This window comes from Pelophylax lessonae (genome assembly GCF_965119305.1).
Source record: "Pelophylax lessonae genome assembly, chromosome: 4".
Lineage (NCBI taxonomy): Eukaryota > Metazoa > Chordata > Amphibia > Anura > Ranidae > Pelophylax > Pelophylax lessonae.
The window spans coordinates 53,815,059-53,830,045 of NC_138771.1; the positions used below are offsets into that span (position 1 = coordinate 53,815,059).

The following is a 14,987-nucleotide window of genomic DNA, read 5'->3' on the forward strand; positions in this document are numbered from 1 at the left end:
AATGTTACCTTTAGGCTGCGTTAACAGTCTTGCCGGGATTGATAAATGAAGACTAACAGAAGGGCGGAAATAATTAGCTTTCCAGGAGAAAATTCTGCTCCTTAAATCCTCATGTGCTCATCATCATTATCACTAAATAATTTGGTTACACTACCATTCTTTTTTCAAAAATCATTTACCAAATGCCTTGGCTTTTAGACATTTTGCCAGCAGTGGAAGAAACCTGGAGCTGCACTTTTCCAAATTTTAGTCTTATTACTCCTTATATATCTATCCCACCAAGACTATTATATTGATCCAAAGTGTATCGGTACTTGGGTACAACATGCATAATCTCCTGGTGTGGCGAGGGTTAATGTAGCTGAGGGAGCTGTGACAGGCACTAATCAAGAGTGCTCAAATGTGCTCGCTCTTTCCAAACCACCTCCTCCATTTTTAGAAGATGTACTATAGGTTTTATGAATAAAACACAATCTATGAATGGAATGGGTGGACCTTTTATCCAACCGCCCCAACTCTATTCATAGATGCTGTAGTGCAGCTTCTATGAATGAAGGAGGTGGAGGATGTGGGGGGTGGGTGGTAGGGCAGGCATAGACAGGCACTCTTGAGGAATGCCCATTACAGCTCCCTCAGCACTTATAATCCTCACCACCCTGCAAAATTAGGGCTGTGGGGTTTGAGGGAAAATCACAGGAGGAAGATTTTACTAGATACACTAGCCCAGTGGCCTCCAAATTGCAGGCCTGGGGCCAGATGCGGCCCTTTGCTTGCCTTTATTCAGCCCTTGAAGCGCTATTCCTGCCACTGACTCCAACACTGGAGCACTATTCTTTCCACTGACACCAACGATTAGGCATAATTCTTTCCATCGACAACAAAAAGAGGCACTATTCCTCCCACAGACACCTACTTCTCGCATTGAAGGCATACTTTATGTGGTGTGAGTTTTGGAGAGTCTACCCCAGGAGTTTCTCTCTGTGGGGCTAATTCTCTCCTTCCTGAAGCTTAGACAGCGCCAACGTCCAGCTCGGCAACAAGAGTCATGTTTCTATCATTTGTATTCCGTATGAGAGATTATTAGCCTTTCAGTCCCTGTTTAAGACCTTTCAACAGAGGGTCTCCCAGGTAGCCCCAACCTGGGCTGGGCTACAGCTTGTTTGCTAGTCTCCATTCCTTCTGTAGGCAGCAGTATAACCTGAAGGTTTAAGACTTCCTGTGTCCCTCAGGGACACCAGGAAAAGGGTTTTACAGGGTGTATAAAAATCCTATTTTGATTGCAAGTCCCCTTTAGGATCAATAGCTCTCCATATAACTTTTTGTAAGCTAAAAATACATAAAAGATAATAAAAGATACATAATAAAATACATTTCAATAATCCGCACAGAGTATTTGCACAAAAACAAAAGAAACTTACCCAAAGCTGCCAGGAACTGCGAGATCTTTGTTGGGTAGCGCAGTTGAATAGTGTAAAAGATCTGCACCAAACCTTCTAAACACATCAGAGAAATGTTCTTCCCTTTATCCTTTTTGCCAGAATCCTCAGCAGCAGATGGGATAGATGTGTATCTCCAAATTAGCACCCTGCATATAGAAAAGACGGCCACAAAAAGAGGTGCAGTTTAATCCCTGGCCACCACAAAACAGACTAGGCAATAATATATATGTAATCAACTCAATTGCTCATTTAGACTCATTTCTAAATGGGTCAAAAAATTACTTACTGCTTTACCGTGACATTCCAATTAAAGTTAAAATTGTGTATCTGCAGAGAGGACTCAAAACATTGCTTCTAGAACTATGTGCAGTAGTTGTGTATATAACCGAAGACCATTAGTCACTTCAAACAGTTTCAGTGAAGGAGACTAAATCCCACATTTAAGAATAATCTGCAGTCCATTTTCCAGTGTCTCTCAGTTTACGTGTAGATTACCTTTATTTCTCTACATACAAGCATGCACATATTGGTATTTATACATTAGCTTTAATACTTTCAGTCATTGACCCCAAGATCAGGAGTTCTATCTTTATTCCAAATTCACTTGCTCTATGCTTGTTCCAGATCAGCGACTAAAAGTGTGTGTAAGGCAGGCAACTAGCATTTTTGTGGAGGAGACTAGCTCTTGTTTCCTACATTTTCACTTGGTACAGGTTTCCTTAAAGGATAAGTTCATCCTTCGGAACAGGTTACATGTTCTACCTGTATTTTGAGAGGAATCGGTAAGATGTTCCAGCTCCTGCAGCATCTCTCCCCACATCAGTGTGATAGTGAGCAGGGGATCTTCTCCCCACACCCGTGGTCACAATTAAAAAACAGCATGGCTGTGCGGGACTCCACCCACATCATTTATTCTCAGTTTCCTGTGAATGGACAGGCTACAACTACAGTCAGCCATCGTGGTTGATAGCTCATAGTTTCGAATGGACTGCAATGTTGCTGAAGAGCGCTCTCATGGTTCATTTAAGAAGCCATGAAGATTGCCAACAGTCAGCTCGTATAGGAGGTAGGGGTGGAAAGCTGCAGGACTTGTGTCCAGAAGCCTAACATTGCACCCTGATCACGAGAGCAATGCTTTGCAGGCTCCTGTAGAAAAAAAATACATAATTTCTGCAAAAATATGTGCAATTATTTTTTCTTAAAAAGTGAACCTATACTTTAAAGGTTAAAGCAAACCTGTGCTCAATAACTATAATTTAATTTAAAAAAAAAAACACTTTCACTTTATATGCAATCAGGCTCTTGTACTACATATTACATATTGAATGTTAGTTAAGAAAATTGTATAATGTATGGCCAGCCTTAGAAAACATTAACACAAATGGATATGATCGTTTCCCATTAACCCAATTAAAAGGTATAGCTGGCCATTCTGTACATTACCTGGTAATCTCACAGACGCTGTGGAACATTTTGTCACTATTTTGTCCATCAGGCCCATCAGTGACCCCTGTCTCCTTCAGCTGCTGTATTTTCTGCAATGCAACAGACACCGTGTATCTCATGAAGTCTAGGCTGGCTCTCAGCACACTAAGGCTTTCCTCATGGGCTCTTGTACTGTCTCTGAAAGTAATAAGTACATACTGTAAAGCTCAAAGGAACAGAAAAAAACACGCAATGCCAACTGCTAAAGAATTTGTTGTAAAACATAAAACCAAAATATATTAGAACCTATAGTTATTGATGCAAAAACTGATGTCGTACCTGAACAATGCAGTTAAAATTGTGGAAACAAATCCCATAGAGAGCAAGCTTTTACATGCTTTATTATTGCCAGGTTTTGATTTTCCAGATTTTTCTTTCAGGATATCAGCCAGTTTGCTGTAGCATTTAAAAATTCCCATAATGTCTTCAAATTTGCTTTTACTGTGAATAAAAAAGGTGCACACATATGAGCATCATACTGCAATAAAAACCAAGGGAAGCTGCTGTTAATCGTGTGAAACCTGTTTTTCAAAACTTGGGAAGATTTACAAAAAATAAAAAATATTCTTTTGCAGAAAATAGAATATCAAAAGTAGGCCCCCGAAAAATATGTATCCAAGATATTATCCAATTACAGATGCGTTCAGATCATCTAAACTGCTTCTGTGAATTAAGCTGTAACACATCTCTGGCACTTAAAGAAGTATCCCCACAACTTAACATTGAGCTGAATCCCCCAAGAACTTGGTCTCAATTGACCATATTGCTTAGCAGAAGACAGATATCAAAGTTCTGAATGACAGCGTTCATCTCTGGCTGCAGGCACATGATAGAGTTGAGCGCTTTCATTCACCACAGCAGAGGGAGGGGCGCATGTCACTGCAACAATCCTGTGCAAGTGTTTATAGGATTGTTGGCGAAAAAGCAGATACTTCATTATTTACTTGCAGTAGGCACAATCTATGTCCTCACAGAACATAGAGGAGAGGGGGGGGGGGGTGGCTTGAGTGCTATGCTGTAAGCTACCCCCATAGGAACTCTCAAAAATTGGGCCTCAGGCTGGAGTTGAACAGCCAGCAGGGTTAAAAATAATGTTCTTTTTTTTTGCACAATGCAGCCACAATCCTGCAGAGAGCTGCACAGCAATGACCATCACCTTCAGACACTGGCAGAAAAACTGAAGCCCTGCAAGGGAGGGAATATACCTAGGATGGGACGACTTTTTATTTTTGCCAGTGTCAGATCAGAATCCCTGCACTTTGTCCCCAGAGGGATTTTACAACTATTGGAAATTATAGTGAAATGTCTTTTCAGGTAGATTTATTGCCAATTTTTACTCTAATTAAATTTTTTAGGAAAGTTTTTTGAAAAAACAATACAGGCAAAAAGCATTGTTATTACAGTCTTCACACATGGGAAAAGGCAAGCAAAAGAGCAGGTAATCTACAATCTCAAAATAATTAGTAACTATACGTAAGGCCAATAGCTACAGTTCTAACAGGTAAGAAAAAAAAGATAGCCACCCCTCTCAGATTAAAAACAGACAGGGCGCACATCCGACCTAGTGTAATTCCGTTTTATTAAAAACTGTCAATTATAAAAATAGATGCACTCACATGTTAACAAGGGATTCTGGGCATATCGGCAGCCTCCTATCCTATATGACTTCTTCAAGTGGAACACGGGAGCCCGAACAGTGCTCCTGTGTCGTTGTTTGATGATGTTCCTTCCCAGTCTACTGGAGAAGAAGTGCGCTCCGGCGTCTCCAGCCACCGCGCCTGCGCCCGACCTGGCCCGCATGGTCGTTACCGCGCATATCACCCGGCTGGAAGACCGGTGATAGCGGGGAAGTGACGGCACATAGGAAAGAGGAGCAACGTCAACCCAGTCCATTGCTATAATGACGCGTTTCAGAGGCGTGGCCTCCCTCTTCCTGTCACACCTACTCTCATGCCCAATGGCATTTTATATGTACTGGCCCCTCCCCCGCCCCTTAACTTAAAGAGGCCATAATTGGAGAGGCCCCATAACATGGGAACAAGAGCAGGCATTTACAGGTAGCCATAATTACAATAACAAAATTTAATTTAAAAGACCCTTTTAAAAAAGCCTTAAAAAAACTTCCTATTTAACCATAAAAAACTACAAAAAGTTTTCAGGCACACTACTGGTCCAAGTTTATAAAAAAAAAATAAAAAAAATTATATATATATATATATATATATATATATATATATATATATATATATATATATATATATATAGCATACATAATATATGTATTTATACTATTGCCTCAAAAAAAAAAAAAAAAGGGGGGGGGGAATTTCATAACAAAAATTTAAAAACGCAGGCTCACAGGCTATTTTGCCCCGCACACTAAAAGAATAGCAAACCTATATAAGGGTAGTTATTTCCAATTCTTCATTCTATCCCCCAGGTGACATGGAATTCAAAGTAAAAATCCAAAAACTTTCTCGCATACATAACCTTCAGGGAGAGACATTGATATGGCTTCAATGCCAAACACTTCTAATCCTGCTGTACTACCCCCATGTGCCTCACAGAAATGCCGAGGCACACTAGGTTTGGTCTTTTTTTGCTCTATGTAGCGACGATGCTCGCCAAATCTGGTGAGCATGGTCCGAACTGTCCTCCCAAGATAGAACAAGCCACATGGGCACCTCAATCCATAAATTACAAATTGAGTACTACAGCAGATAAACTGCTTGATGTTGAAAACCCGACCATCCCCCAAGCAGAAACTTTTTCCCATGGTCCATAAAATGCACAGGCCTTACATCATATAGATTTACATTTGTAAGACCCTGACATGTTCAGGAACATAGGAATGTCCTTTATTCGTCGTTGTGTACCCTTGATCTTACTCGGTGCCACCATGCTCTTCACATTCTTGGCATGTCTAAACACAACTTTGGGCCTTTTTGGGAGTATACGACTGAGAGCCGTGTCCTGTTCTAGAATGGGCCAGTAATTCCAGATGGCCTTTTTAATGGCCCAATGCTGGTCAAGGGGTTCTGGTCAAGGGGTTCTGGGTCCAAATGTTGTACTTCTCCCAGAAACCCATAAACAGATTGGCATAGAAGGGTGCAAATTGTGCACCCATCGCTGTGCCAGATATCGGTCTATAAAATGAGCCCTCAAATTGAAAGGAATTTCTTTCCAGGGCAAATTTAGTACATTGGCAAATTAATTCGGACTGAAGGGGGTGCATATACTCTGCTTCAGATAGAAAATGTTCGACTGCCCTCAAGCCCCCTTCAAGGGGGATGGATGTATATATTGAACACACATCCAAAGATAACCATAAGTACCCAGGCTCCCACCCATATTTATGTAGATGTTCCAAGACCTGGGAAGAGTCCCTGATGTAGGCCGGCAAGGACGTAACCAGCGGCTGAAGAAATAGATTGACATACTGGGACAGCCTGCTGGTTCTACCATCCAAAGCCACCACAATCATTCTCCCTGGCGGGTGCTCTGCTTCTCCAGTAGACCGGAAGGGAACATCATCAAACAAGGACACAGGAGCACTGTTCGAGCTCCCTGTTCCACTTGAAGAGGCAATATAGGATAGGAGGCTGCCGATATGCCCAGAATACCTTGTTAACATGTGAGTGCATCCATTTTTATAATTGACAGTTTTTAATAAAACTGAGTTACACTAGGTCGGATGTGCGCCCTGTCTCTTTTTCTTTGTACAGTTTATTCGTCCGCCACCCAGTGGATTGAACTGGAGCTGCAGCGACCCAGCTATTACATCACAAACTCTGATCAAAGAAGGACATTATCATCCGAATTCCTTGGACTTGTGTGATCAGCGCATTAATGGTGATAAATTTTCACCCCACTCAGATTAACTGTTTACAATTCATCTCAAACAATAATTGTCAAGATAACCAATTAGGTTATAGTAGAAACCTGAACTACAGGGTAATGGCCTGTTGAGTAAAGGCCTCTAATTCTGTTCTGTTAGGCCAGTTGGAGCAAATTTCTTTTCTGCAACCATCGTGTTCTCCCGGTAGAGGAAATGGGCCGGAGAACACAGTGATTATTGCTAGTGGATATAACAGCCGCTAGCAATTATCGCATTAAAAATCCGGCAGGCTGGTTGTACCTAAGTTTATTGATTATTTAACTTGGGTGCCCATACATGATTAAAATCTGCCTTCTGAACCGGCCAAGATTCGAACCTATGGCCAGCTTTAACAAGTTCCAAGAGGTACTGTAATCTGAAGCAACCAAAAGATAAAATTAGCATAAAAGAAAGTGAAGAAGAGTGAAGGAAGAAAAAGGAAAGGGAGGACAGGTGTGAGTAAGAAAAGATGGGAAGAAACAGGACAATGGTCATTTTTTTTGTTTTTTTCTAAAGGAATTACCAATGTAAACGTCCTAAAAGGGAACCTAAAAGCATGACCAGGGATCCCACACCCATTCATAGGTAGCGAAAGCATTAAGTATGGTGGTCATAAGAGCTTCCATAAGTTTGACCTCTCCAGCATGAGAGTGTAAAGCAAATGTGGCTGGCAACCGAACATCTTGAGGCCGTAAGAAGTATAGGGTCTGCATTCTGGCAATCTTAGATTTATGGGGTGGTGAAAGCCCGAGAAAGTGTATGCTGGATCAGGTGTGATTTGTAAGAGGGTAGAAAAGGGCTTCTACTTCTAGCCTGAATGGGCGTATCTTGGGGTGCTGCCTGCATCTACAGCAATAGCTAATTTTTTTAAAAAAAGTTTGAATACAATAGGGAATGGCTTAAAACCCTATTTTTTTTTTTTTTTTTTCATTTATCTGTGTCCTATTGGGAAGATTTCCTTCACTTCTGGTCTCAAAAACAGAGAAAGGAGTTCTCTTCAAAAGTAAAGCTGGCTGAAGGAAATCAAACAACTTCTTTGATCCACACAAACCTGGTGAATGGAGGAATCCCTGCTCACCAGGATATTGTATTCTGAAAAAAAACCCCTGTGGAGCAATTGCAACCGCTGATCAATGGAAAATTTTCCAACAGGTCCCTTCAAAAGTAGTTCATTAAACAATTGACTTCCGTCGAGCAGGGAAGCCCACAGATTGATTGAAATGTGGCCGGTGCTGGACTGGCCAAAATGTTGATTAGTGTATGGACAGCTTATACCTGGTACCCATTAGTTTTTTCTGGGTAAATGGAAAAAAAAAAAAAAAAAAACTGTCAGCTCCGGTCGGAGCTGCTGTATTAACTATCTGATGGTAGTACAGCGATCTCCCCCCGCTGAGCTGTTGTGTTCTGACAGAGACAGCCCTCCCGCCAGAACACTCTGGTCAGGGCTTTCAGCCACTGGCTGAGAGCGCTGATCGGCTGCTGGTTTTCCAGTATGCACGGCCGGCTTACACACGGGCTAAATGTCAGCTGTTTTTTTTTTTTTTTTAACTGGCCGATTTTGACCAACATTCGGCCCGTGTGTACGGGGTTTTAAAGAGGAGTTTCGGTTATTCCGGTAATTTTCACATAGTTACATTGGTCTAGCTTGGACCAATAGAGATATGTATGTGCCATAACTGTGGGATCCCAGTAGAGGCTCAAAATCATTGCAGAAGGCACCGCTACTACAGTGATTGCCGCTAGGTTCTGGGTCACAAGCCAAGCAACTTTCCTGTTGCTTACTGAACACAGAAGGTGGCTTGCTCAGCACAGGCGCCATTCAGAGAACACTTTGAATTTCTCAAGGAATGCAAATTGTTCTCCTAAACAAAAGTTGAGATTGTGACATCACTGCCTTGCCTCTCCACCTTGTCTAATCAGAGTACGCTTTGTATTAATTAAAAAAATATACAAAGTGTTCTCTGAATGGTGCCCATGCCGAGTGAGCAGGACCTGGAAGCTAGTAGAGATTACTATAGCAGTCTACTACAGTGATTTCCAGCTTCCATGGTAATCCCACAGATATGGCATACTTACTTAAAATGTAAGTCTTAACATTTCCATACCTAGAACTTGGCTTTAAGAGAAATTCTATTTTACACCATTGTCACTGCACTGGAAGTTCCTTCTATTTCTGCTCTGGTGACAATTCAAAATTGTGGATTTTTACCCTCTCAGTGTAGGTGACAGTGGTCACCAAGACAGATAGAAAGGTGACCCCCCCTTCCCAGTAGGGATGCAGACAGCAAAACTAACCAGAGTTTTCAAAGCTTCCCTAAATATAAAAAAAGAAATAAAAAATGGCTTTATATACACTTTAAGGAGTTAAATACAGGTATATACTGCATACCTAACAGAAAATTAACAGTAATTGGACTATGTAATATCCTAGGATACCAACAATAAATTACCGATGTACGGGCAAGCTAGCAAGAAAGGTGGGACCTAAGCTGCTTCTAAATCTGCAGTAATACAATCAGGAAGAAAAAAAAAAAAAAAAAAGACAAAAAAGTACCTGGTTATCACCTTAGGGAAAAAAATGAAACTTATCAAGAGGCAGCTTTTCTTACCTGAAGTTTGCTGCGGTATAGTTGTACTCAATCAGCACCTCACACACTCCCATGACCAAAACAGCATAGGTATAATTTTTCATCCCAACACTTGAATTAGTAGAGAAGTCAGCTGACTTGTCCTAGTATGGTGGGAGAAACGCAAAGTAAATTCTGCCTGTAACAATCAAAATTGTAGCTTTTTATTTAGAGAAATAGCATTACCAATTCAAACTCTTCCAAGTCACATTTGGTCATTCTTCTTGTGATAGATTCCAACATTTCATCAATATCTTTCCGACATGCCATACAGTCATCATCGTCATTCTCATCTTCCATGCCCCTCTCCTGCAGTACGCTGCTCCTCTGCTTATACCAGCTCAGGCAATTATGAATACTGCTCAGTAGGTGTGCCTAGACAACAGGAGTGTCAAAAGGTTAGGAAACTAAGATTTGTTTCTTTGAATAAACAAGAAAAGCATCACTTTTGGCTGACCAGTTCTCAGCAACCTGCATATTATTATTGCTGCAGATGCATGCAAGCTGTACAAAAACTGGATTTTGGTACTTACCGTAAAATCCTTTTCTCTGAAGTTCATTGACAGACACAGCTACATATTTTCTTCGACCATTGGGTTATGCTCCTCCCATCAGGAATAGGACACTAGGCAGGAAAAAGCTTTACCACGTCTATGGGGCTGTCCCTTAGTTTTATTGCAAGCAGCGTTAAGAAGACAAAAAACCCCATTTCACTCATAAGTGCTGTGTCTGTCAATGAACTTCAGAGAAAAGGATTTTACGGTAAGTACAAAAATCCAGTTTTCGCTATCACTCATTGAGAGACACAGCTCCATATCTTCTTAGACCATCGGGATGTCTCAAAGCAGTATATGCATAAGGGGTGGGAAAAAACAACGCATAGAAGAACGCAATTCCCCTAAGGCTAAAACTATCCAACCAGGTAACAAGGAGCTTAACCAGGAACAACTGGAGCACACCTAGAAAATATACACCCTCAAAGAGAACAAACAAAAAGGTTCGCTTTTAAACAGCAGCATGCAAAACCTTGCAGCCAAAAGAGGCATCCGAAGATGCCAACACATCTACATTGTAGAATTTTGTGAACGTATGCACAGACGACCAGATTGCCGCCTTGCAAACTTGCATCACTGACACCGGATGGCAAACAGCCCAAGAGGCACTTAGCGCCCTAGTAGAATGTGCCTTCACAGGGAAAAGGAGGAACCGGACCCTTCAGTGAATAAGCCTGAACAACCTTCTGCCTGATCCATCTGGATATGGTCCCAGCAGACGCAGACAATCCTTTAAAAGGTCCCTAGGTAAAGGACAAAAAGAGCATCTGATTTTCTGAAAGACTCAGTGGCCGCCAGGTAAACCCCGATCGCCCGAACCACATCCAAAGAATGCAAGGCAATTTCCTTGGGATGCTTGGGCTTGGGACAAAGTGAAGGTAGCACAATGTCTTCATTCAAATGAAAATCAGAAACCACCTTAGGAAGAAAAGACTGATTAGGTCGGAGTACCACCTTATCTTTGTGTATCACCAAATAAGGTGAGCGGCAGGACAACGCCGCCAATTCAGATACTCTGCGGGCAGAAGTGATTGCCACCAAAAAGGCAACCTTCTGAGACAATGAAAGCAAAGAAATCTCTCGAATTATATCAAAAAGAAGCCTTTTGAGAGAACAGAGAATACCAAATTCAGATCCCAAGGAGGTAGCGGGGATAGTCTCGGGGGAGCCATATGGCGCACACCGTGAGTGAAAGTGCAAATCAAGGCATGCGTAGCTAACGGCATTGGAAATATTTAGCCAAAGCCGACACTTGGCCTATGATAGTGCCCAAAGCCAACCGCTGTTCAACCCCTTTTTGTAGAAAGGCCAAAACCCTAGCTACTGAAAACAAGCGAGGGTGCACCTTCAATGATTCACACCATGAAATGTACAATTTCCACGTACGATGATAGATTTGCCTGGGAGTCAACTTCCTGGCCATCAATAGTGTAGGAATCACAGAGTCAGAAAGACCTCTATCTCTCAACACCTGGCTTTCAACAGCCACGCCGTTAAAGCCAGCGACTGTAAAGCATGATGGAAGATCGGCCCTTGAGACAGCAGATCCTCCCTGAGAGGAAGTCTCCAAGGAGCATCGGCGACCAACCTTACCAGGTCTGTGTACCAAGACTGGCGAGGCCAGTCTGGGGCCCACCAGAAAGACTGGAATCCCTTCCACATCTATCCTTGGTAGAAGCCTTGGCAGGAGTTTCAGCAGAGGAAAGGCAAAATCAGCCGATACAGACCCCAAGGTGCCACCAGTGCGTCTGTGGCATCGGCCAGAGAATCCCGAGACCTGGCTACGAACCTCTGAACCTTTCTGTTGAGACGAGAAGCAAACGGATGTAGGGACCATTCCCCATGATCCAACACTTGACGACCTAGGTAATCCACTTGCCAGTTCTCCACACCTGGGATGTGTACAGCAGAGAGGGCTGGAACAAACTTTTCAGACAAGCCAGAATCTCGGCCATCTTCCTGGCCGCCAAGACACTCTTGGTGCCCCCCTGATGATTGATGCAAGCCACAGCCGTGGCATTGTCTGAGAGAATCCGAACCGGACAATGTCGCAGACGAGTCGTCCATTGGCTCAGCTTTATTGCTCGGAGCTCCAAAACATTGATCAGTAGTTTTGACTCTTCCACTCTCCAGGTACCCTGGGAACAGAACTTTCCCAGCACCCCACCCCTGCCTGAGAGGCTGGCGTCCGTGGTCACCACCGTCCAATACAAGGGCAGGAAAGACTTGCCATGGCATAGTGCTGGCGACTGAAGCCACCACAACAGAGCAGACTTGGTGTTGTGGCTCAACCAAATCAAATTGTCTAAGGACTTTGGATCCGATCCTTGCTCCAGTTGACAAGAATCTCCCTTTGTAAAGGTCTTGTGTGGAATTGAGCAAATGGAACCGCCTCGAAGGTTGATACCATCAGACCCAAGGCCCGCATGCAAATTCGCAGAGAGGACAGATCGTTTACCAACAGCAACCAAATCGCCCCCTGCAACTTCTGCTGCTTGTCCAGGGGAAGAAAGACCCTCGCCAAAGCGGAATCCAGAGTCAGGCCCAGATAATCTAGTCTCAATGAAGGCATCAGGGTGGAAATTGAAATTCTTGAAATTGATATTCCACCCAAACTCTTGCAGGGTTCTGACAGTGATCGACAGATCGCCCAACAGGGCTGAATGAGAGTTAGCTCTCAATAGGAGATCGTCCAGATACCCCAGTACCACAATCCCCTGTTGGTGCAGCAATGCCAACACCGGGGGGCAAAGCGAAGAAACTGCTGATGCCCAGCGTAGATGGGGATGTGTAGACATGCGTCCTTGATATCTATGGAGGCCAAGCAGTCTCCCTGGTGTAGGGACGGCACAACGGTGCGGATGGATTCCATCCGAAACTTCTGTACCCGCATGAAGTGGTTCAGAGCCTTGAGTTCCAGAATTGAACGCACCTTGCCCTCTTTTCTGGGCACAATAAACAGGTTTGAATAAAACCCTTGAAAGCGTTCCTGAGAGGGAACCGGTACAATCACCCTTTGCGCAAGCAGATCTTGTACCGCCTCTCACAGATCCCTTAAGCGGTCTGGAGATAGATGAAGGTTGGATGGGAAGAACCTGTCCGACAATCGAGACCGGAATTCGATCTTGTACCCTGATCGGATCAGTTCGCAAAACCATTTGCCCTGAATCAAGGAAGTGCATAGTTCCCGTAAAGAAGCGAAGATAACCCTCCACCCCAAAAGCGGGTGAGAGCGCCCCTTCATGCAGATGAGGATTTGTCTGCATAACTGTACTGGCCGGTCTTTGATTTACCTGAACATGGCTTCTTGGAATCCCCAGAAGACCTGAACAGCTTTCCTTTTTCTTGCGACCCAGAGGTACGAAAAAGCCACCTATGAGCAGTGAAGGAAGGCCCCCGTCTATGACGTGGCGCCTTGCCCTTAGAGAATTGCGGGAGAAGAGTACTCTTCCCAACCGTAAAACCTTTGATCAGTTCATCCAGAGAGAATCCAAACAACTTCTCTCCTGTATAGGGAAGATCAGTCAAGGCCTTCTTAAAAGCCTGGACCGCCGACAAGCTTTTTAACCACACCATGCGTCTAATGGCAATCCCCCTGCAGACACCCTGGCCATTAGGGGGGCCGCATCCAAGGACGTATCACACATGAATACAAGGGCTTGAGCCATCTGGTCCAGGAGTTCAATCAGCGCCGGGGGGAGCTGTTCAGATTCTAATTTCCCCTTAAGTAACTTCACCTATTCAGTGACCGTCTTGACACCAGAATGTTCACAAAGATTGGTTTTAGTATGGAACCCGCCAACACGTGTAGATGGTGAGATAGAAACTCCACCCGTCTATCCACGGGGTCTGTAAAGGCCGGAGATTCCTCCACCGGAACCACAGTAGACTTATTCAATCTGGAAACTGGGTGATCCACCTTTGGTGGCACAGTCCATCGAGTGAAAACTGCCTCCGCAAAGGGATAACATCATTTAAAGTGCTTGGGCACCACTAGCATGTGCCTGATGTGCCGCCATTGTTCATTAACAATTTTGTCAAAAAGCTCCAGACAAGGAAACACCTTGCCTGACTTCTGGGCTTTGCGGGAGCCAAAAGACACCTGCGTACCTGACGCTGTAGATTCATCTACCATGTTTAAAGTTTCTCGCACGGAAACTATGAGTGGTTCCACCAATGCGCCATTACCGCAGGTCCTCTTCACCATCAGAATGCGAGGACACCGATCCATCCGGATGGGGAGCGTCCGCAGCGGCCATATCTGCCTCAGAATCTGAGGATACCACCGATGAAGGGGCAGAGGACGTTTGCAGCTATCAATACTCTTGAACACAAAATCTACCTTTGACACCAGGCTTTCCAAAACTGCTGTAAAAGCAGACAGACTGAGAATCAGAGGGTCCCGCAGCTGCACTGAAGGGGTCTGTAGGTAAAACTTTGTCCTGGGACTCCATTTTACACGGATTTAAAATAATGCAGTATCACTTTAAAAAGATTGAAAAATCACGATCCCACCGCCACACTAACGTTATCACAAATCCCAATCCAGTACAATCTGATAGCAGAGTGAGTAAGGAAAACCTACAGGGGGCCCCAAAAACATTACTCAACTACTCAGGAGGCTTGCTGGAATGTTCTGTGAAACAGAAAGTAAAAACGAACTGACACAGGAAACAGAAACAGAAATAGAAAAAATTGCCTGGGTCATTGCTAGATCAAATGTGCCATGCCTGCTGCCTGTCCAGCAATCTGGAATACAATAAAATGGCTGCCCCATGCATTCCTATGGGGAGCTAACAGAAAATGGCTGCCCATACATTGTTAATGGAAAATAATGAGCACAAATCTACAGCAAAATGGCGGCCCCCCCACGGCGCGTCATGCGGTCTCCAGGCATCGGAAGGTCCTTAACAAAAGACCCCACCAGGACAGTCACACCCCCCTCCCCCCCCCGCAGCGGCCGTAATTTTATCGCTCCGCCCCCAAGGTAGAAACCTACTGGGGG

The 14,987-nt window shown here is 43.8% G+C and overlaps 1 protein-coding gene across 1 annotated transcript in view; it reads right to left on the bottom strand.

The window, feature by feature from the left end:
• Positions 1–14,987, bottom strand: part of FANCI (FA complementation group I) — a gene marked incomplete at both ends in the record, with an annotated part of 97,650 nt that overhangs the window by 25,479 nt on the left and 57,184 nt on the right. Inside the window, 5 exons of the mRNA XM_082253467.1 lie at positions 1,419–1,585; positions 2,883–3,062; positions 3,204–3,365; positions 9,411–9,532; positions 9,615–9,803. Coding sequence (XP_082109593.1) covers positions 1,419–1,585; positions 2,883–3,062; positions 3,204–3,365; positions 9,411–9,532; positions 9,615–9,803 — 820 coding nt within the window. The remainder of the gene's footprint in view (positions 1–1,418; positions 1,586–2,882; positions 3,063–3,203; positions 3,366–9,410; positions 9,533–9,614; positions 9,804–14,987) is intronic.